At 41.6% G+C, this 23629-nt stretch overlaps 1 protein-coding gene across 2 annotated transcripts in view; it reads left to right on the forward strand.

The window, feature by feature from the left end:
* The first annotated feature begins 12355 nt into the window (after positions 1-12355).
* Positions 12356-23629, forward strand: part of MAMDC2 (MAM domain containing 2) — a 57262-nt gene continuing 45988 nt past the window's right edge. For both annotated transcript variants that reach the window (XM_030969237.1, XM_030969238.1), the window contains exons 1-2: positions 12356-12465; positions 12584-12697. In XM_030969237.1, the coding sequence (XP_030825097.1) occupies positions 12435-12465; positions 12584-12697 (145 nt within the window). In that variant the 5' untranslated portion in view covers positions 12356-12434. The remainder of the gene's footprint in view (positions 12466-12583; positions 12698-23629) is intronic.

Raw genomic sequence — 23629 nt, forward strand, 5'->3', positions numbered from 1 at the left:
CTACAAACAGCAGGAAACCCTTTATCACTGTGAAAAAGCCTTGGCACAGGTCGCCCAGGAAGGCTCTGGAGATGCCATCCCTGAAGATATTCAGAAGCCATCATGGTCCTGGGCACCTGATTCTTGGGTGGCCCTGAATGAGCAGGGGGTTGGACCAGATAACCAATAGAAATCCCTTTCAGCCTCAGCCAGTCCATCGTTCTGTCATTCTGTGCATGCCTTTCCAATTAAACTGACTCTCCAATTAAACTGACCTCAAGCCACTCATGTTTTGTTTTACAGACTGATTTTTACATTAAAGAGGTATCCATAATTGCCATTTCAAATTTTGATGAGGTATCATAATGTATTATGAAATAGATAAGACAAGTTTTCAAGTGAAAAGCATAGAGGTCAAATTGAAAATTAACAGTAGCACCAAAGGAAACAATAACAAATAAACAGAATTGTCAGGTGAGTTGATTGTAAATCTTGTATGATTAAGCAGCTGTAAACAGGAAGTTACTGAATTACAGAAATGACTAGGGTCTATTGACTTTTAAACCTGGGCATTGTTAAATGGTCCCCATGGTCATCTAACATAGTTTAGCCTCTGGTGGTTGTATGAAAGAAACTTGCCATTCAGCATTATTCTCCATCTGCTTTTGCTCACAGTTGCTACTGTTGTGGCATAGCTTTCTTTTGCAAGCTTAAAATTTTCCATTACAACAGAAGTAACATAATTTTCATACTTGTTCAAAAGCCAGTCTGAGTTTTCTTGCAAATAGCACAATCTGCCAGTTGATATAACAAGGGATTATATATACCTAAGATTGTAAGTCATGAAAAAAAGCTGCAGTACATGCTTGGATTTCTTTGTTCTTGCAGTCAGCCTCATATTCTGGCTCTGCTGACCTGTAGAGGTTAGACCTCCCTGCCCATCCTACTACTTTGTATTCCTCTAACAGTTTTATTTCAGTCTGCCTGTTCCTTGCAATCTCATGACCTTGAAATCACTGACCAATATATGGTAACACCACAGAGGTGTTCGAAATGCCTGGTGAACAAAGATGCATGCTGTTTCTTCCACCTCCCAAAAGCAACACAGCTCATCCCTTTGCCTTAAGTGATGAACTCTCTACTCCATGTGGGAAAGGGTTTGTGACACGATTCAGTGCCATTGTGTCTGTGTCACCATCCCTTTGGGGCACCTCAGCTTGCAGTACTGTGGTAGGTTCTCAAGGTCCTCAAATTCTTCCTTGGCTCATAACTGTCTCACAAGCAAGCATGGAGTTTCCTTTCTCCCTGCCTTTTTCTGACTGGCACCAAAACAGAAGTCAGACATAACATATTCTCTTAGGGTTACTTAAGACTGAAACAAAATGATTTCCACAAAAGGAGCTACTAGGGAAAACTAAAGAAGTAATTTGCTATAGTGCTCTATTATTCCCTGGCATTCTTTGCTGTTTCTATCTAAAGCCTAGTAATTCCACAGGTCTTCGGATTAAGCTGCAGAAAAGATCACAGCTTCTTGTTTCTTGGTTACAGAAAGGACTGTATTCCTGAAGGACTGGATATCAGAAGATGAAATAAAGGTTAAAATGAGATTATTTTTTTCACCCTCTCTTTTGGAATTCATAATTTAAGTTGCAAGCACCCACTACCATTTAATTATCTATTGCAGCTTGGGGAGCAAACAGCTGGAAGTGGATCTATGTGCATTTGCAGAGTTACAGTCTCACTGCACTTACCTTGGTGTACTGCTATAGATGGAAATGTACTCACATGGCTGGAGTGCTGTGATGGATGGAAACAGATTCTTTAGGAAGGACAGGCTGGGTGAGTGAGGAGATGGAGCTGCCCTTTGTACAAAGGAGAAGCAGGAGTGCATGGAGCACAATCCTGCAATGGCTGGCACACATGAGTGGTGTTGAGAAAGGTCTCTTCTACAGAAGGCATACTTAGGAAAAAGAAGATCTGCTTCAGAGGAGATCTGAAGATCTTCAGATAAGGTCTTCAGACAGCTGGAAGACACTTCACTTTCAATTGCCCTCGGGGGGTTCTTCAGCTCTTCAACTCTATCTGCTGCAGAGTGAATGCAGTAGAGCACAACTCAGGAGTTTTCCAGACTCCACTGAAGATGATTTCCTGACATTGGTGACTGAAAATCCAAAGAAGTTCTGTTGTTTCTGTTAATTTCACAGAAAAAAAATTGGTTGGTAGTGTGAATATTGGGAGGAGCCATGACTGCAGTTAGCACAATACAGTGTAGTTCACTGTGTACAAATACCTGATGGGGGGCATAAAGAAGATAAAGCCAGACTCTTCTAATGGCACCCAGTGACAGGACATGAGACAAAAGAGAAAAATGGGAAATTCTACTTAAAGAGAAGAAAAATTTTTTTAGTGTTTGGACAATTAAACAGTGCATCCAGTGTCTTAGGCAGGTGATGGAGTCTCCATTCTTAGAGATATTAGAAACCTGGTTGAACAACAGCCCTGGTAAACTTGTTGTAGCTGATAGTGCTTGAGCAGGGGTTTTGACTAAGTGACTTCCAGAGATACCTGCCAACCTCTGAGATTCTGTGACGTGGATCTGTGATAAAAATAGATTCCAAGGCACATTTAATGGTAAATTTTAGAAAAGCTTATTCATAGAGAAATTCAGGGAGGAATTCCAGCTGAAAAAGCGCTCTTTCTTTAAAAATTCAGGAGCATCAGATTTCTTTAGTCTGTTATGCACAATGCCATACAAGTAGCAGCAGAACATGCTCCTATTTATTCTCCCATACACTTCTGTGGCCCTTTCAGCCCATGGCTTCACTGCTGTGCAGAAGGTGAGCTAAGTGTCACAGTCATCTGTCATATAACTGGGACTAATGGGCACCATCAATTCATACTATTATTCACAAGCTGTCAGCTGGGGTGATGACTTGCAGACCATCAGCCAAGTATAAAGGCAATCAATACAAAGTTAATCAGGAGATTATGTGTTAACAATGCCCAGCTCTCCCTTCTCATAAGGCTAGGTCTGGACAAAGGAGTGAGAAGCCCAGTGCTTGGGGGAGGTGGAACAGTGATGAGCAGTGGCCCAGTCAGTCTGAGGAAGTTGATGAAGTTGTTGCTATGTCACGGTGATAGATGTAAGATCTGTGTGGGAGCCCTGCCCTGGAGCTCTGTTCAGACCAGTTCTTGTCGGCCCACCTCTAACTGAGCACTTCAACCCTTATTCTGGTTTGTTCTCTAGGTGGCTATAGATATTGGCAGAACGTAATCATAAACCTCTCTGTGAAAGTTCACCTTGGAAAAAAACAGCTTAGGCACTCCTACACGTCTCAGAACGAGTAACAATTGACATCTAGAAACTTATGGAAACAGGGTATCTGGCAGCTTGCTAGTTATTGAACCCATCTTATGATGCTAGAACTAAAAATGGAGTGTTCCTAACCAGAAGAGAACACAACTCTAAAACATATACATGTACTGTGTAAGTCAGTCACAGGACCCAGTCCATGACGGCACATTGTTGTGGAAACCTCATATCCAGTATCATTAATTATTAGTCATTTCCCACCTTGGACCTTCCCATATACTGTAATCCTCACTCACTGCTTTTGTCTCTACATGGTTGCAAGAAAGCCACAAAATTGTAGCTTGGTTGACAAATGAAATTTGCTTGTTTACCATGATGTGCAGCTTTTGGTGCAAAGACCACTACTGGCTCATCTGGTATGAGGTAGCCAGGGTGCTCAGACTGTTGGAGACATTGACCAGATCAGCTGACAGGGCAAAACCACAGCCACAAGAAGGGGTGTAATTTTGGCTTTTCTTTTTTTGCCTAAGTAAAAAACTTTAGAAGAAATAGCCTCATCTGTTTGTTAGCTTTAAAAACAGGAAGAAGAACTTCTAAAGTTTCTAGATTTATTTTTTTTCTTTAGAGATTATCAGTGTGAGTCAGTCATTCCTTCTGTCAATCTGGAAGCATTCATAATGTCCAACAGTCCCTAATAATTCCTAGGGAACTAATATCTTAACCTGTGGAAGATATTTTTGTCCCTGCAGATTGTCAAATTCGCAAGGCTTTTTGGTTGGAAAGCAAATCGGGAATGACAAAGTGATGCTCTCTCTTTTTTTAAAATTGGCTTCTAAAGTACACAGTATACAGGGATTTTTCTGTACCTCCCAGGTTTGCATTCTTTATGTTCATTATTTGGGTCCTATACTCCCTTAACTTGGGCTACATAACACTTCAGTTTGAGAAGCCACACTCTTCTCACACCAACCACAGGGCAAACAAGGAAGAAGTAGACTGAATTATAAAACTGGTATGTGAAATGCCAATCGGGCCTTAACTGTTTAAATAACACTAAATAGATAAACACCTGAGCTTATTAGCATGCTTATTAGCTTGCTGAGGAATGAAATGGATGATTCCAAACAATAAACAACCACTGTGTTCATCTCCCTCATCTCCCTTCTTTCTTGTTCCAGCAATTTCCTTTCTCCTACCATTGTAATAAATGCTGCACTAAAGATTTTCAACAACTGTTTGAGTGCCACAACATTTACAGATAAGAAACAAATTGGTGTAGCAGGGAAAAAATTGGCCAGTTTTGTCCATGAAACAGGGTTTAAGTCAGATCAATTGGCAATGCAGGAACACTGTGGAGCTGCCATTCAGGTTTTTCATCAGGTAGCTAACAAGTTATGACCTGTAATCAAAGTAAGCAATACATTACAGAGATTCTTCTTTGTTGTATGTAATCTGTTGAAGTGCTGGCATTTAACGTGGTTGGGTTGGGGTACCCTGTGGCAATACCTGCCTGCGCAGCTTTAAATACATATTTATCTCATGGCCCATATATTTATGCTATATATCAAATAGAAAATCTATAAGCAGCTGGAGCTGCCTCTTTGGAAGGTTGTAAAAGTGAAGCTATACTTCTTGTGATGCTCAGCAATCTCTAGCATTCAGTGAGTGTCCTGATTTCCTTTGCAGTTGTTGTAAAATAAAGAGTATTCTTCACTTTGTTATGAATTTGTAAAACTGCAGCCATAGTTCCTTCAGGCAAAAATGCCACATGTATGTCAGCTCTTTTGTTTTTGTGGTGGTTGTTTGGTTGGTTGGTTGGTTGTTTTTTGGGGTTTGTTTTGTTTTGTTTTGTTTTTTAATCCCATACACTTCCTATTTGATGTTGCAACTGGGACTGCTATTGCTGTGATCATGCCTTTCATTTATGTATATATGTACATATCCTTGCTCTATTCAGCATGTTTCAACAGAAGAGATAGTTCCAGTGCTGGCAAGCTGAAAGGTCTGACACAGGCAGGAGGAATACCCAGCTAAGAGGGGGAGTACTGCATGACTTCAAGCCATACAAAATTCCAGCCCAGCAGCCAGGTGAGTGCAGTAACTTGCAGCTGTAAGACCTCAAACCCCAAGGATACAATGCTGAGATGGTGTCTGCTAGCTCTTTGCTGACTCAGGAGACAGAAAAGGTCCTGACACAGCTGAACTAATCCTGTGACAGATCTCTCTTAAAGAGGGCAACCCTTCTTTGCAGGATTTTGATAACTTTTTGGGCAGAAATTTTGCCCCTTACAGGGGTGTTCATGACTATTTCAGTCTCAAGAAGCCCCTGGAAAGCTACTTTATAGCAAGATAAGGCACATGCAGGTCCACTTCACCGAATTCTAAAACATAGGCACTAATGATTTTCAACAGCACTGAATAAATCTTCCTTTTTTTGTCTCACTTCCTTCCCCCCCTCCCCCATTTTCCATCTCTGCACATATCGTCATATTTGGCTTTGTCCTCTGTTTCTACAAAGTTCTGCAAAAGTAATGTCATCTGAGGAAGAAACTGTCTGCAGGGCATTTATTTATACACAAATAATATTTTACCATGGCAACCCTATTTTTTTTCATTGTACAGTCCTCTGTATCATGAAATAGCTTTTGAACAGCTGGTCATTCCCCTGCTTCTTCTGCAGCTGATATCTCAGAGAAATCTTAAAAGTATATTGTTACAGGCACAGAACCAATAAACAAAAGGGACACCATTGATAGAAAAGGTTTTCTGCAGTTGTCAGTGGGTTTTGTTCATGACAATAAGAAAGAGTTACTTATTTTAAAACAACCAGTGATGTTAATTTGCTCATATTTGATGTTGTAGGCCTAATTGTATTTACTTTTACATGTATACTGTAGCATCTGGTACAAATTACTGTCCACGATGTTCTGTTATTTCTGGATTAAAAAATTTTGTTTACAATTTCTTCTCTTACCTGATTCATTCCACAATGTCCAAAGAGGATAATGGCACTTGAATGTTTTTTGAGCAAAAAAATACTTTTCTATTTTCAGAGCTAAAATTTGCAGCAGAATATAGGTAGTCTATATTGGAAAGAACAGTTTACTTTGGCCAATTGGACACTGCTCCAATGTAGTCTTCAGATAACTAACCCAGACCCTGACTTTAAACCAAGTACCTTTGCAGGGGATAAGACCTGTTCATGATTCCAGATGTGTTCTGAGCTACAGCTTTTCCTGAGTCCAGCTGCCATCCCTGGTCTTTGGGCTGAGCAAGATGTTGCTGGCACTTCAACTCTGAGGTCTTTGATTTCCCTGGCCCTAAACCAAATTCTAACTCTAGCTTTATGCAATGTAAAACTTCTCCAGTTCAAAATATATGCTAACCTTCTACTCTATCCTGTGACCATCTGGATTTTCCTGAAATTTTGTCTTCATGGGAAAACTTTGCAATTTACAAGCTAGAATTACACTGGTACATCTTGTTTCAGAGTATTGTGAATCCCTTTTAAAATTAAAAATACACTTGTGTTGGAATTAATATTTAGGCTATATTTTTGCAAGTAGTCCTTATTCTCTATTTCATAGAATCACAGAATATGGTGAGTTGGAAGTGACCCACAAGGACCATGGAGTCCAGTTCCTGACCCTGCACAGGGCACCCCAAGGGTCACACCAGGTGTCTGTACTTATTAAAATTCATGTTTTCATGTTGACCAGCAAAGGCTGTTTTTTCATCTAAATATAACTAACCCTCAGTAGCAGCACACTCACAGGACAGCTTTAATTGAAGCATTTATTTTTGTTCTGACCTGAGTAGCTGAAATATTCACCAAAACGCTTGAATCTTTAGAAGTTCTGTGGGTTTGTCCAGGAACAAAAACCTCCTTGAATATTAGTCCTCAAAACCCAAAATATGGTAACATTTCTTCCTTCTTCTTCCTGAGTTCATTTCCTAACTGCTCATCCCTAGCAGAGTATCGGGGAATTCTAGCACTCAGCTTTGCCTCGAGAGGTCTTCACTTGTGGTGGTTCCTGTCTCTTGCTAGGGAAGCAAGGTGCTGTAGCTTGGACTTATTACAAGAAACTCCCTTACATGGATGCATGTGGAAAGGCTACTTTTTACTACTACTTTTTTCATCTGTGGTTCTCATGGCTGTGAGATTGCTCATCTCCCTTTGGCTCTCCTGCTTTGCCAAGGATGGTGCTACTCCAGCTCCTACCTACTGTCTTCCTTTCCTCCACAACACTGACCAGCCTAAGTGTGAAGCTGTAGAAGGGACTCTTGTAGAACTGCATTCCCTAGGATGGATCAAGCTAGGGTATTCTTTTGACATTCCTGATCACTTATACCAACTGCAAAATCAGTGACTTGAGCACCCTCCGTTGACAGAAAAGGACAGAATTTGTAGCTAAAAGCAATATCCAGTGGCCTTCAGGGGCCATTATCTGGCCATCAGGCCCATTCTCAGCCTTGTAGTCAATGCTTAGATACTGCACAGTTCAGTCACAGAATCACAGTTCAGTCACAGAATCAGAATAATAGAATGGTTGGGGTTGGAAAACACCTTTAAGATCATCCAACCACTAACCTACCACTGCCAGGTCCTTGACTAAACCATGTCCTTAAGTGCTACATCTACATGTCTTTTAAATTCCTCCAGGGATGATGAATCAACCATTTCCAATAATCTGCTAGCAGTCTGGTTTAAAAAAAAAATCATCGAACTCAGATGTGAGAAGAATTGTAAAACATTCATGAGCTATTAGACTGAGCATTTTGTGGCAAGCTATTTCTCTGGCACCTGAATGGTGTCTCTTTTTTTTGTTTGGTTTTTGAAAGAGGAAGTTGCAGTTTGCTGGTGCCAGCAGAGATTTAACAAAGTGTCAGATCACTGGGACTTAACTCATTTAGTAATTTCATATGCAGGTGTCATTCTTGACTGTTCCTTTTACTCTTCTTCATGAAACCACAATGTTGAAAAGCAAGAGCCCACTTCGTTCCAGCAGCTGACTTTCCTTTACAGGGAATTAAACAAGGTCTGTAAAGGTAAAGTAAGGTCTTAGTAAAATAATACAGAAATTATAAAAAGTAGTCTGATTATTTTAATGTAAGAGAGTACTCTTAATGTAAGAGAGGGTTCCTGAGGTCTCTTTGCTGCCCCTCACAAAGAGTCAGCTTTACTGAGCAGTGCCTTCATGCCAGCTTTAACTTCCCTGAGATTGGCCTCCTGGTCTTTTCCCTACTATGAGAACCCCACAGGTTACAGAATAATTGAATATTTTTTAAGGATTGCTCAGCTCAGTCACTAACTAAACTGTTTTCTGTAAGTACAGCACTACTTACAGATATACATGTATCTCATATATATACTTACATACCGCAAATGGCTGACTTGGCATCTAAAACAGATCAACCCCTCCTGTCTGTTGTCGTGGCTCTGTATCACAGCCCTCAGCAGCAGCCAATCCTGCCAAGCTCAGTTGCTGCAGAATTCCCCTCACTGAGCCTCAGCAGGTGACCCAGCACTGCCCTGATTGCAATTTCCATTCACAAAGTCATGTGCTCCTTAAGATCGGTCACCCACGCACAGCAATCTAGAAGAAGTGGAGAGCTCCATGGGTCTCCATGTGTAGCTTTCAGAACATCAATTAGTAGATGCAACTTCAGTGCTCAGAAGAGTAAATACACAGAATCGAGACACAATAAGTTGAAACAACATGACAAACACGTGCATTTTGTTAGGAGTAAACCATGTTGGGCTGGGCAGAGCAGGGCATTCCAAAGTGTTATACAGAATCAGTTCAACAGAATGTAAATTAATTTCCTCTCTGAGCCATCCCCAAAAGCACATAGGTGTACCTGCTTTGCTGGTAAACATGTGGCTCATGCCAGAGACAGTAGTAGAAGAGCTTTCCCCAGAGCTCCAGCTGCAGCAGTTGCAGTTTGCTCCTAAGAGTACCATGTGATAGCAACCAGAAAAATGAAATAATACTGCCAGGAGTTTTTCCTGCTCATCCCATGTGTACATTTCTTCTCTTACCCCACCCTCAAATGGTAAACCATATGGGAGCAGAAATGTCCAGCACAGCCACTGGCTGCTAGTACCTTCTACCTTTCCAGTGGAAGTATTCCTACAGCATGACATGCTTGCAGAGAATGGAGAAGAGAGCAGCTGCAGAAACTGGCTCATAGGCAAGATCAGAATTGTCTGAAATTGTGAATCACAGGACACGATGGGCAAAGTAAATAAGAAATATGGATATGCCAAAGCAAAGTTAGATTAGACGAACTCAGCTCAAATGATTTGTATTTTTCTTATTGAAGACAAATATAAAAAGGAAAATATGCCAGAACTTCTGCCTAAGTACACTTGTAAAGTGTCATGCATGATTATAGTTCCATTAAAGCATATAAAGCTTACAATAATAATATTAACATATGTATATGAGAAGACTGAAGTTTAAACACTGAAAGGTACTACAAGACCTCATTTCCTTTTCCAGTCCTGATATCCTTTTCCAACTGAGAACAGTACTGGTATCCAATGTCTGAGAACAAGTGGAAAGTTTGGATGTGCCTGGGCATGCAAAGAAGTTATTTTATTAAGTGTATTTTCCAGGATTTCAAAGCAAACACTGGAGAGGACAGTATCTGTAGAATTGAGGACAAAATCTGCAGAGAATTTGGAAAAACTCAGACTTTAGTTGCTGCTCGTGTCCTTCTCTGGTACTGCAGTTAATCTGCAAAAATGGAGCCAAATTAATAAAAGTCAAATGGTAGCCTGTGGATTAACTTTGTACTCAAAGCAAGCTCACTTAGAAATAGGAGTAGACAGGAGGTGTAACTGGCCTCCTGCCTTATGCTAGATCTTTGCATTCCCTGTCTCAAAAGGCAGCAAGGACAAATGTGGCTTACCCATTTCCTGCCTGGTCAGGAACAAACTGGGTAAGTGCTTATGGAGCTAAACTTGGCCATTTGTAGCAGCCTTTTGTACCTCTCAAATACTCCTATATAACAATTAATGGTGCTTTTGACATTTGTTTCCCCTTGTGAGGTTGCCTGGTTAGCATGGCCTTGATTATGTTACTCCCTGATATGAAGAGGACAACTTAAATCAGCAGCAGGAAAGGATGGGGTGAGACTTCAGGAAACACGAGTCAATAAGGGGCAAAATGCTTTTACAAATTCATTATTAAGGAGAATGTCTTCTATACAGTTCTTGGAAGAGTGTAGTGGGCCACTGAGGTTTCACACCAGTTTCAGGAATTTTAATGTCATCTCATTCACACACACCTGCTACTTCCTTGGCTCCTGAGAGGCTGCAGCAAGCTGCAGGTGCCAGTTTGAAAAACAGTTTACACATGGCGCTGTAAACTTTGGTGGCTGACATGTGAAGCTGAGACCTCTCTGCTAAGAGGTGGAACATCTTGGAAACCAGCAAGGAAAAAACTGAGGGCATGAGCCACTTCAGCTGCTCTTAGTGAGTGCTTATATTGGTGAGTCATCAGCATCCAATGGCTATTTGCGCCATCAGCTTTTCAGAAGTGCTGTATTCTAGATAATGCACTAAACTCAATTCCATGTAAAAATAGATATGTGTCAAAGTTGCTGGAGAAATTTAGCTAATTAAATAATAGATATACTGAAATTGGCCAGAATAAACTTTCTAACTCAATTTGAAGGATTAGAAAGCAAGCATTCTTCATCTGCACAGGACACACAGAGGATCAAACTCTTCTCATTCTGTATGTGAGGTGAGACTTTACAACAGAGGGTTTATCCATCATAATCATACATATTCATTAAAAGGTGTTTCTTATCTAACACATAAATATCACTTCCCTAAAAATAATTTACACACATCCACCTCCTGCTGGAAATCCTTTTATGGTCCTGGAGAGTAACAAAAGGGGTCTCTGGTGGACCTATTCACTGAATGCTTTGATATTAAAGCATGATAATAAAATGGAAGTCTGTATTTTAAATACTACTGTGTGCCACCAGTCAAATCTGAAAAGTATGCTATGTCTGCAGCTCTGATTAGACAAATAATTCAGAATTTCTGTATTTGCAATGCAACAAATAAGTGATCTTAATCCCTTTTAAATGTGAGGTGAGAGAAGGCCACTGAGGCAGTTGGTCTGGAGGCCCTGTCCTGCAAGGAGAGGGTTCAGCTGGGAAGAGAGATAACTTTGGCAACAGCCAACAGTGGTCCTGGACAGGACAGAGACAGAGGAAATGCAGCATCAGGACTCGTTAGGGTGGTGCATGGTTGGAGAGTGAGAGGGAGTAGCACAGCTGAAGCAGTGGAAATTCAGAGCATCCACAAGGAAGAAACCCTTTCCCCACAAAAACAGCCCAGGACTGGAGCCAGGCCCAGCCAGCCCAACCAGCCTTGGAGGTTATCAAACCCCAAATGAGCAACCTGGTCCAAGCTCAAAGCTGCCTCTTCTTTGGGCAGAGTTTGGACTGGATGTCTCTTGCAGTCCAGTCCTGAGCTGTTCTGTAAACCGATGAACTACAGCACTTGGAGCATCTCAGCAGCTGCTGGACCATTCTTAGCTAAAAGTGCCAGGGTACCCTGCCATGGTCCTCTGAAGGTCAGGTTTAGTGGAAGGGAAGGACAGACGGGCAAGCTGTGGTAACACGGGAGCTCTGGTGCGGGGAGCCCCTTCGTCCTCTGCAGATGTGTTTAAGTGGGCATCTTCCTGTTGTGCACAAACACCTGACAGGGAGTACGTCAGCCAGAGCCAAGCTCTTCGAGTGGTACCCAGTGATGGTAAAACAACGACGGGAGCGATGCACTGCGTACAAGCTGAAACGCGGGAAAAAACACTTAAACGCACGACAGCATACTTTCCGTGCGCGGGGGTGATACTCTTCCGCAGGCTCAACGGAGAGGAGGCGGCAACCCCCGCTCTGGAGGGCACTCCAGCCTCAGCCACTCCGGCCCCGGGCCACTGTCGGGGGCCAACCGCGCTCGGCGGCAGGAGTGGGACGGGCCGCCCACCCGCGCTGTCCGCGGTCCCTCCCCGTCCCTGCCCCGCCTGCCCGGCCGCTGCCCTGCCCGCGCCCCGCCGGGGTGCCGAGGGCCGCTCTCCCCCGCCGCACTGCGCGCCCCGGGCCGTCCGCGCGGAAGATGCTGCGGCTCTGCCTGCTCGCCGCGCTCGGTAAGCGGCGGCGGCGGCGCCTCCCGCCCGCCCGCCCGGGGCGCGCCCGGCGCTGCTCGGGGGCGGCGGCGGCCCCGCGCCGGGCGCGCCGTGACCGCGGCTCGTTTTGTCCTTGCAGCTCTACGGCTCGCCGGGGCGGCCTTGCTTTCGCCCGGGTCGTGCACCTTCGAGGACAGCGCCTGCGGCTACCAGTGGGACTACGCGCATCTGCCCTGGACGCTGCACGGCGAAGGTGAGAGCGCTGCCGCTGCCGGGCGCAGCTCCCCGCGCTCACCTTCCCGCCCGGCGCTGCCCGAGCCCGCGGCGGGGCGGCCGCATCCCGGGGTGCCGCTGCTGCCGGCGGAGCCGCCCGGTGCTCCGCGGGGAGCAGCCGGCGTCGGGTTCCTCCCGCCGGGTGTGCTCCCCCGTGCCAGCAGGCAGGCCCTGCGGGGAAGCGTCCGCACTCCCCCGGCGCAGGTATCTCCGCGGGTTTCTGCAGGATGCCTCAGAAGTCTCCTTTCTTTCTCTGTCTTTCACGTTTTGTTGGGAAAAGGTGTCTTTTATCCAGACCTCTTTCTAAAAAGACCAGTCACATCGGTCCCATTCCTTATGCATTATTTTCCTTATGCGTTCCTTATGCATTATTTTCTTTTTAAATGTATTTTGGGTTCTACTCCAAAAGTGGATGCATTTCCACGGCAAGAGACAGTCTTTAGCAAGAGTATCTTTGCAACATGTTCAATTAAGACTTTTCTCCGATTTGCAGTATGTCCAGTTCAACAGAAAAAGTGAAGTCTTTCAGTAAGTTGTACTAGGCTGTACAAGACTAAATGCTGTTGAAAAGAATAGTCAGTCACTGCACAGAGTGTCCATGCAGCTCTGACTATTTGGTAAGTTTTCAGTGTGGGCTCCAGTTTATGACAGAATCTACATGAACAAAAGACTAAACAAAAATATACACAGCATGGTTGTATCTGGGTAATAAAATAATTTAGTTTTGATTATATGTTCACCAAATTGTAATTCATGAAGTGAAAGCTGTGCTCACACAGAAAGAGAGACTATGTGTTTTTAAAGTTTTTAAGCCCAAAACCACGTGTCAAGAATAATGAAGAGGTGAGTACAGATACAAAGAGATAGACGACTTCTCAGAAACCATTAATCAGTGCTCCATTCAAAACTGGCTGGTCCAGTTTTGTATTTCACTTGTCTCTCTGTTGAGAAAAACTATTTTTTTCCTCTGATTCATATCCAGTTCTCACCTATGCAAAATAAGTCACCTTCATTGTTACTTTTTAGATTACTCAGTAGGCTTTGAGAATGTACAAAAAACCCTAACTCAGAAAAGCCTGCAAGGATGTAATAATTGAACTATGTGCTTTTTCTCTTATTTGATATATATTTCTTAGTTTATTTGTTTATTTAAATATACATAGATTTTCCTGTATTTTTGAAATTTCCTGTATTAGTAGAAATTTAGTTACCATCTTTGCTGTCTCAGCTATGCCTCCCAACACCATGCCCTCTTAGTCTATCTGTCTGCAAAGCAGCACTTAATTCCTCCTTGTGATTAACAGGCAGCCACATGGTAGTGGTATTGATTCAGCTCCAAGAGACTGGGAGCTGCTGGGAGCAAAACCTGCAGAAGTGGATGTGTATCATGTTGTGCACATCCACACTACAGTGTTTCAGGATGTAAGGACCTTTGACCAGGGGTTTGGGTCAGCAGCAGCCTGCTTTTTTTGGTGCACAGAACACAATTTTTGTTACTGTAGTTTGATCTTTCTTTACAAACAAACAGACCAGCGGCTGCATGGCTTCTGTTATTGCACATCTCATTTTCAGAGATACATAACTGAACTGTTGTACTCTGGGAGGATATGTGGTATACCAGCTCTCGTAATAGGCATAGTTCTGTCAGGATTTCCGTTATAAACAGTTTTGCTGCAGTCTGTAATTTGATCATAGCAAGACATTCTGTGCAAACATTTGGCACACAAGGTATTTTATTAGTCTCCTCAGAAATACATTCATAGAATCACAGCTAAATCTAGCTGAAAATAATCCATTCTAATCTACACAGCAGGTGTGCAAAACTAATCTTCCTTAGACACTCTTTCATTCTTTTGTTTTATAAAACCGTGCCCCTTTTGGCAGCACTGTGTCCTGGTGTTTGCTGGTCAGTGTATGTGCCTGTGGTGATTTACTGGGACAACAGAGGAAGTTAAGAATGGGAGACACAGCTTAGCTTTGAATAGTTCAGTTTCTCCTTGCATTGCTTCAAAGTTGCTTTATTATTTTAAAATGTTATTTGTGCCATAGAATTGCATTCAGTGGGTCTTTAACAGGGATTATGTGATTTGCAGTGCAAGTTCTTGCATCTTATAAATGTCTCAATAGTGTAATCTTGTGCCAAACTGTCAAGGTGATGTAAATATAACTAAAACCATGCCCAGAAATTTCCACTCCATACTTGAAAGTATTTTGCCCAGTTGCCAGGGAAGCCAGTATCTTTTGATGGGCCAGGCACACAGAAAGGAAGTATAAGTTTTGCTTTTGTTTGCAGCTACATAGTCCCACTTAAATGAATGTATTTTTAAGGTTCAACCGCTGTTTTAAATATTTCTAGTTTCTCTTTAGTGTTCTGGTAGTTCCAGCATACAATAATTTTTTTTTGTTTAATTTTAGAATTTTCATAATTGAAAAAAATTTAATTTTTTAATTTTGATACCTGTAACTGGCATTTTAGGGCCTATTTTAATCAAGTGCAAATTAAAAGAAAATACTCAGTGCTACAGAGGATAGCTGTTTCACTGCTAAGTGCTTTGCTCAAGACTGGCAAACCAGGCCCTAGTGAAGTGGCTGTTTGTAGGAACAGCTGTACAGGAAACAATTCAGGCATCTGTCCAGTCGACCTGTGCTCCCATAAAACCTCTGCTTCAGTGAACCCCTCTGTAAGCCTCAAGCTCTCTCACGTGACTCTGAATTCAGGAATAGGACCTTCAAGCATATCAAGGTGCTTTTTTTACTGTCAGCTTTTTCAGTGACTGGCTAGCTCAGTGTTTGCCTTTTAGAACTATGATGATTTCAGCAAACGCCATGCAAGGGAAAATGTAACATACAGAAAAAGCTGGATATAAAGTGGATATAAATTTCTAGTGAGCCTTGGGGTGGTTTGGGAAGCACACCCAACTGAGGTCATGGCCCAGGCTGGTTAAGTACAGCATCAGGCTTGAGGCAGCGTGTTCCCTAAAGGAGCCAGTTCTGTTTTCAGTGTAGCATGGGAAATTCCATGCAACATGTTCTGCTGTTCTGCTTCGAGTGTTTGTAGGATACCAACTACACAAGAAACATTGTGATGTTGTTGCTCAGGAAGAGATCATCATTATGTAATCCTGCCTCTGAAATCAGCGACAGATCAATTTGTATGGTACCAGTGATAAGATCTGAAAGCTTTGTGAGTTTCTGCTATGCATAAACAGAGGGGACAATGGTCCATTTTCATTTCAGTGGTGTAGGCATGCCTGCAGAAATGTTACTGCATTCATGATGCCTCTGAACAGATAATTTTACTTTAAGTTCAGAATACAAGACAAAGATTAAACTCTTGGACTCAACCAATGGATAGGAAATTTAGGAATCACATCTATATTCATCACTACTATAGTAGTTAGAGATAGTTGAGAAGCTTGAACACCATGCTGGTTCTACTAACACCTGCAGGTGTATGGAGTGTGAGTTCATGTCCAGTTATTTTGGGGCATAGAGCTTTGCAGATGCATAGTGGCTGATTTTCACAAGAATTCACTTTTTTGTTAGCAGCATATGTGTTTGCAAGAGAAATACCAGTTAATTCTAATACATGCTGTCAAACTGCATTGGGTAAGATTCATCAAATACTATTGAGATTTGCTTTAACCAAATTGCACAATTATTTTAGATGACAGACATGCTCTGGAAATCCAAAATGGTCTTTGAAACAAAGGAAGATGCTGTGTGTAATAGGCAGTAATCCTCAGCAGAGTAATAAATAAAACCATGCAGACCCACTTAAAACAGCAGTAGGAAACACAGCCTTGGTTCAATTGTAGGCATTCTAAAGTGTTAGGTTTGGGCATTTTTTGCCAAACCTTATGCTTAGCCATGGCCAGCACAGAGCTGGCCATAACCTTATGGTAAGAACATCCTGCTCACAAACATTATTAGAGATAAATTTCATTAAACACAATAACAACGGTATGTCTTTTCTGTGACTCTGGGCAATGTTTACATTTTTGCTTAGAATATCTGTACAGCACTTTGTGTGAACTGTGGGTATGTTTTGTTTTCCATTGCCCTTCACTCTAACAGAGACTGGTTTAATAGTGCTAAAAATAACGTGCATTTTGGCTTTCAGCTTAACTCTGCCCTAATGGAGTTTGCTATGCTGCATCTGCTTGCCTGGATTTAAGCACTAGATAAGAAACTTGTCTATTATGACAGCAACCTATAAGGAAGAGTGATTTTATATTAGCAATGTGCTCCAAAAAGCAAGTGATCATTGTTTCATGTGCCTAATGAGTTTTGTGGCACTGAAACACTGAAGCTGTCACTGGCAGTTGATACAGCTGAATGTACCTGGCTCTCATAGGATAATTGACAGCTTCTAATACCTATTTTTTGAGTGTTGCTTTCCTTCAGAAATTCTAGAAGTGTATATTTCTTCATATCTCATGTTGCCAAGGATGCATTGTAATAGCCCACATTTCAGGGGTTTAATAATGTTTTTTCTTTCTGCAGTATTTTGAAGGAAAAGAGATAGATTTCCCTCAGAAATGTGATGTAATGGATTACATTACATACAAATATGGCCATTTTTTCTTATTCTTAAAGCATATGTCTATTTTTGCCTCATTATTCCAAGATGCTGCTCAAACAGCGCACCAGGTAACAATTTATAGAAAACTGGTGAGCAAGCAACATCAATAACAGTAGCTTCAGGAAACTGAAGTTTGTCTTTTGGAACAGATTTATCACATAGCTACACTTAAAATTTTTCAGAAAATAATTTCAAGAGACAGGACAGCTATTGCAGGCCATCAGATAAGTCAGGCGTGAGAGCAGCAGCATAAGGAATCTCAAATCTAAACATTGCCTGCATACCATTTAAATAGCTTGTATTTACAGCTGTGCCATATGACTTAAAATTGACCTCTTCTGATCTGAGCTCTCTGATCTTGAATGTCACATCATGTGGTTGTAATATGCAGAGTAATGAAGCAGGTGATAATTGGCAATCCTAGATTTTGTGGCACAGCAAACACAGTTCACGTCTGATATGTGCTCTGTCATGCTTCGTTACAAACCTATTGGCAAATAAATTAGCATATTTGAAGGCTTAGTTTTCTTTCCATCTATCTACAGTACTTTCCTGTATATTGGGAAGTACATAATTTGAAAATGTAAAAAAAACTTGTAACATTGCTGGCTTTGTACAATTCTCACACAAGACAAGTGGTCTCACTTGTTTGTTGTGAGATCACTGTGTACTTGGGAGTCAAGGAGACTTGCACCAGCTTGTACCTAGCTGCAGCAGAACCAGGCTGGCATACCCCAGAGCTTGTTTGCTGGCAAGTTCTCTGTTGATGAATTCATCCTGCCACAGCAGCTTATTGGTTTGGGATTTCCAAACCTGTAGCCACAGCATCTCTACACTGAGTGCTGTTTGATGGAGAGTAGCAGCCCTTAGGTTGGCATGTGGTCTGTTTTGCCTTGATCTGATAATTAAAATGTTGGTGTTCCTGGCCAAGGTAATTGAATTTAGAGAGACAGCTTCCTTACTGAGAAGCGGAGAAAGAAAAAAACTTCTTTTACACTTAGACTCTCATGTTCTTCTTGTTTTCCTTTACTTGTGGTGCCATTTCTCCTGTACACTCGACTTTGACTACTCAGCCACCACTCTGGTGTTAGCAACTCCTTTCTTCATACTGCTTTCCTGTTCAGGCTGTCACTGGCAGTTTAATAGTAGTACCATGTGTGAGGAGAATTCCATCTTGCTCCAGCCTATCCCTTGTCTTGCTGATCCCAGATCTCAGAATCTTCCATTTTGCTTGCCCAGGTATAACTTCCATCCTGGGTTCCTGGGTATTAGCATTTTTATTGAGCTATGCCCACATTACAGTTCTTAATGTATTTTTTCCCTATCTTCAGAGGCAGGTCTTGTGCAAAAAAAAGACAGCCAAGGGCACTTTATGTCCATCAAGAGCTTCAGCAGCAGTTGCCTGTGCATGATGACACTTGTGATAAGTCTGGCCTTTCCATTTGCCACAGGGGAACAAACAAAGCTTAAGTTGTTGTCAGTGAGTCACTACATGAGAGATGAATTTCAAAGCATTCCTCTTCTCCACAGAATAGTAACATTCTCATAAGTGTATTTTCACATACAGCTGTTACTGATTCAGCACTTACAGAGTCAACAACTGCTGTAGTGCATTTTGCACTGAGCCATGGAATCTGGCTGCAAGAGAGGGAGGATGGCTCTCAGAAAATTAATGTTTACTGAATATACCTTGCACTTCTGACAGTTGGCTGGACTTTGTTTTGCATAAAAGTACTGAAAATAGATAATTTGCCACTTGAATTTAAAAAAAACCAAAAAACTGTGGGAGGGCAAAAGAGAATTTGGGAGTTGTGATGGAGGTGAAATCACCTCAGTCAAAAAAATCACTTGCGTGTAACCCCCTGGCCCTGCAGATGTTGTTGAAGTTTCCTAAAATTCAAGTACGGACATGCAAATCACTGAAAACTGCTAGAAATATTTTCAGCTTTCTGAAAAAGAATGGAAGATGCAAATAAACTGATGTTAAGTTTCTTTCAGGAATTTCAAGATGCAGCATGGCATGAGCTTTTTTATCAGTAAAAAATTGCTGTTAGGCAATATTTTGTGGTTGTTACACCTATTGCACTACATGCATAATCATTTTGAAAAAAGAAGAGGAAAGCCAATCATTTGCCAGTTCATTTTTTGGAGGGAAGGGAAGAAATTTGCACTATAAATTTTGGTCAAGATCCAATGTGAGTCAAGATCTGTAGTGAGGAAAAGTAAGCTTGCACTTGTGCTGAAAGGATGATCATAGACACTCCAGAAGCATTTCTACTAGTAAAGATTTGTTCATCTTGCACATGGTCCAGACTTTTCAAAACTTTAACAGAATCAGCCTGAAAATGCCCTAATAGTATATAGGATGCTATTGAGTAGAAATATTGGGAAGCTTATTGAAAAAGTAAGTCCAAACCGGTTACAACTAGCTGGTTTTGTTCGCTTTTTTTGGAGTGCTCCCATGATGTTACTTTCTGAGATGTTTCATCCCCAGCCACTGTGTGCAAGAGCAATGCAAACAAAGCTATAATTACTTGACTGATTAAACTTACCAAATACGGCCAAATCTTCTGTGGTTACATCTCATGAAAATATACTTTAAAAATTGGAGAGATTTTCCTTTAACGTTTGAGTTTTTACTGTCTTAATAATACTTGTTGTTGTGCTACAGAAGGCCAGAAAAAGGGCCACCATCATCCATGTAATTTTATATAATGCTTTGATTGTTTAGAATGCTTTATATAATTTGAAGAGTTTTATTGCTCCCAATGAAAAAATTAAGCCTCTTTTGCCCCATCCTTCACTGTGTCTCCAGACAGCCAGAGATTAACGTGTGATTATTGTAGTCCTTCTTCACAGCACAATCAAGCCAAAGATTCCTACAATTTTACATAACAGTATAGTGGTCTTTGATTAACAGTGTGTTCTACACTATATGGCTGTTTCTTTCCTCCAACACATTTTCCTTTGCAAAATGTGGCTCAAGATCAGTATTTGAGACTACTCTAAAAGTGTGAGTAATTGTGTTGGTGTACTTTGAATGTTGTTTTAAATAGATATATTCTCTGATAAAGTATGAGCTACATGTTACTAGCGCTTCTCTCTGCTCTGAAAACCTTGTAAGTCTAGTAAGAAAATAACCATGAATCATGGTAATTAGATTTCCATTTGAAACATTAGCCAAAGTCTTTTAGGAAACAGAGTCTTCACAGTTTTCAATTAGCAAACTGTTAAAATGTTTTAAGAGGCACTCTTGTGATGTGCCAAGTTTCTTCAAATTTCCTGGCCCACAAAATGTATTTGATATTAAAAATGCATAAAGAACTACAGTAATCGAAGGGCAGTTTACAGCTGTTGTATACAAAACCATATTGAGATACAAAGCTATTAAAGGAAGTAATTATCCATTTTTCAGATGATCTTATTTTTTGGATGTTACATCACTAACAATTGATCAATACTGTGAGACTGTTGTCTTGTCTGTCCCTCATGCTTCAAAAAGATTGGAGAAGGCTTCTGTGTGACAGTGAAGTCTAGGGAAATGCTAATGCATTTGTGGCAAAATTTTACACCTGGAGAGTAAGGAAACCAGACAACTATACCTGATCATATCTGTGAATAAGCAGATTTCCCTGTTTTCTAGTAATAACATTAAAGATCATGTTCTAAGGCACGAAACAAAATTTAGATTTACTCTGTAAACACTTCTCTTCGGTAAATTTTTAAGTGTTCCAAAAAGCACTTTCCCCTTGCAGTAGAAATCCTCAGTGGATACATAAGATGGGGAACCTTACTTGTCCAATGTACTTAATAATTCATTTGTGGATCTGGCAATGAAAATGTGACTCCCTTCACCAGCCTCTTTCGCATTTGCTAAACAGTGTTTATTCCAGGCTGGAACACGGTTTTTTGCTTTTCAGAAATTACCATGAACATGACTTGAAAAGGCCCTTGAAAAAGGCTGGAGTCAGCAGGTAGGGTGAGTGTTTCTCTCTGTTAGAGAACTGTGGAATGCAGCAAACACCACTTAACATCTGTGGATTCATTCCGGGGTTAGATGATAAGGTTGTTGCCTGGCTATAAGAATCCAGCTAGGCTCATGGAGTTACAGGTACCTGTAAGGCAAAGTCACTTCTGACTTAAAATCTTTATGGATACTGCAAGATTTGTGAGCACTGGAGGGTCTTTTGGGAAAACATTCCATGTTTTTTATATTGTGGCCTAGTTAGGAACAGCTCAGCAGAAGAGGCCCTGGAGGCTTTGGTGGATACAAGGTTGGACACGAACCAGCAATGTGTCCTTGTGGCAAGGGCAGCTCGTGGTGTCCTGGGCTGCATGAGCAGTGTTACCAGCAGCTCAGGAGTGACCCTTTCCCTCTGTTCAGCACTGCTGAAGCCCTGTCTGGAGTTCTATCCAGTTCTGGCCTTCCCAGTACAAGAGAGACATGGACATAGCAGAGAGAGCCCAGTGAAAGATTGTGAAGATGATTAAGAGACTGGAGCATCTCTCGTGTGAGAGAAGTCTGCAAGAGCTGGGACTGTTCAGTCTGGAGAAAAGAAGGCTTGAGGAGGAAGTTTATATTATAAATAAATAGAAGGACCTGAAGCGAGGGTGCAAAGGGGACAGAGCCAGGCTCTTTCTGGTGGCAGCCAGTGACAGGACCAGAGGCAATGGGCACACACTGCAACACAGAATGTTTCCTCTGAACAATAGGAAGCACTCTTTCACTGGGAGGGTGGCTGTGAGGCTGTGACGTCTCTATTCCAGCTGATACTAAAAGTTGTCTGGACATGGTCCTCAGCAACTGGCTGTAGGTGGCCCTGCTTGAGCAGGAGGGTCAGAACAGATGATTTCTGGTGGTGTCTTCCAACCTTAACTATTCTGTGGCATCTTTGTATTTTTGACTGAAAGTTAAAAAAGCCCTACTGCAGTGGCCTTTCAGAGATATCTTCATGCACAGGAAAAGAACATAAGAATTTCTGGTTCCTTTTAAAGTTAAGAATTAAACAGAACAGTCACATGCTATGTGTAGGTGCCTGATCCATTTATATGTATGTGTCTATGAAATCTCTGCACCCTCATGCAAGAGAAGAAATTAGTTTGTTGTACATCCTGTTAGATGAATGACCTCTTAGTTGTAATCAGGATACGGAGAACTTGCTGCTTACTGGTATCTTTGGAGCTTGACTGTCATGTAGCTAATGTTTCTAATGCTTATGGCTGCAGAATTCCATGGGAAGCAGGTAGGTTAAAGTGTAGAGTGCTCTGATACATTTTGTGACAGGATCTGTTCTTCATAATTTCCTACCTTTTTAGTAATTTCCTTTTGAAAGCTTGCCTTTGGTGTGTTCTGTTTTAGACATGGTTGTTATCCTGAGGAAGTTTTAGCAAAATAGTTGTGCTCCATCTAATCACTCTTGGCAGATCATTCTGCACATGAACCTCCTTGACTGAGACCACAGTTTTGCAGCTGTTTGGCCAAAGTGAATTGAGTTCATTTTAGGCCATATGAGAGAGTTGATGGTAATTGGCATCATTGTTTTCTGGAACCAGCCAGGAAGCAGATGAATGAGTGGATATTGACTCTGAGTTGCTCTCAGCTCATCACTATGTTCAGACAGGTGATGAAACAGATGTAGATGTCTGTGCTCCCTCCCTCATATCTGTTTGAGAAATAGAGTCCTTAATTCTCCCAGGCCATGTATCCTCAAGCTGACCTGCAGTTCATTATCAGTATCAGTATTTATTGCTGTTGTCTGCTCCTAGCAAATCCCGTCTTCTCTCCTTCCCCTGAGTGCCAGATGCCTGGTGTACAGCAAGATATATTCTCTGCCTTAGACATGTAAACACTTGTGGCAAACAATCACAGTCATTTGCAGGCTCTAGGCACAAGCTGGAGCCAGCAGACTGGGTACCTGGTGATACATTTCTTCATGCTTCACAATCTTCTTGAGATATTTTTTATCTCAGGAGAATCATATTTGTGTACCCAAGTGTCAGTTTTGTCCTGTATAATTACAGTAGTACGACAGTGAGAACTGGAGTAATGCCATTGTTGTTATATTTTGCCTCTACTCCATAGTCATTAATTTTCCATTAGAGCGCTTGACGGTTTGGCGTCATCCTAAACTGTTCAGTTCAGAAAATTTACTCAATACAAGGCTGCAAGAAAATGAGGAACTTCTAGTACTTCTCTGGCTTTGAGCTACAGATTGGTTTACTCCCCTAGCTGAGAACAAATTTGGATATGGTTTTCTACTGTGTAAACTACTTTTTGATTGTGTCAATTCCTGAGCTCTTAAGGAAAGTAAAGTCTGTCTTGAGTGC

The sequence above is a fragment of the Camarhynchus parvulus genome, chromosome Z (assembly GCF_901933205.1).
Source record: "Camarhynchus parvulus chromosome Z, STF_HiC, whole genome shotgun sequence".
In the NCBI taxonomy this organism is placed as follows: domain Eukaryota; kingdom Metazoa; phylum Chordata; class Aves; order Passeriformes; family Thraupidae; genus Camarhynchus; species Camarhynchus parvulus.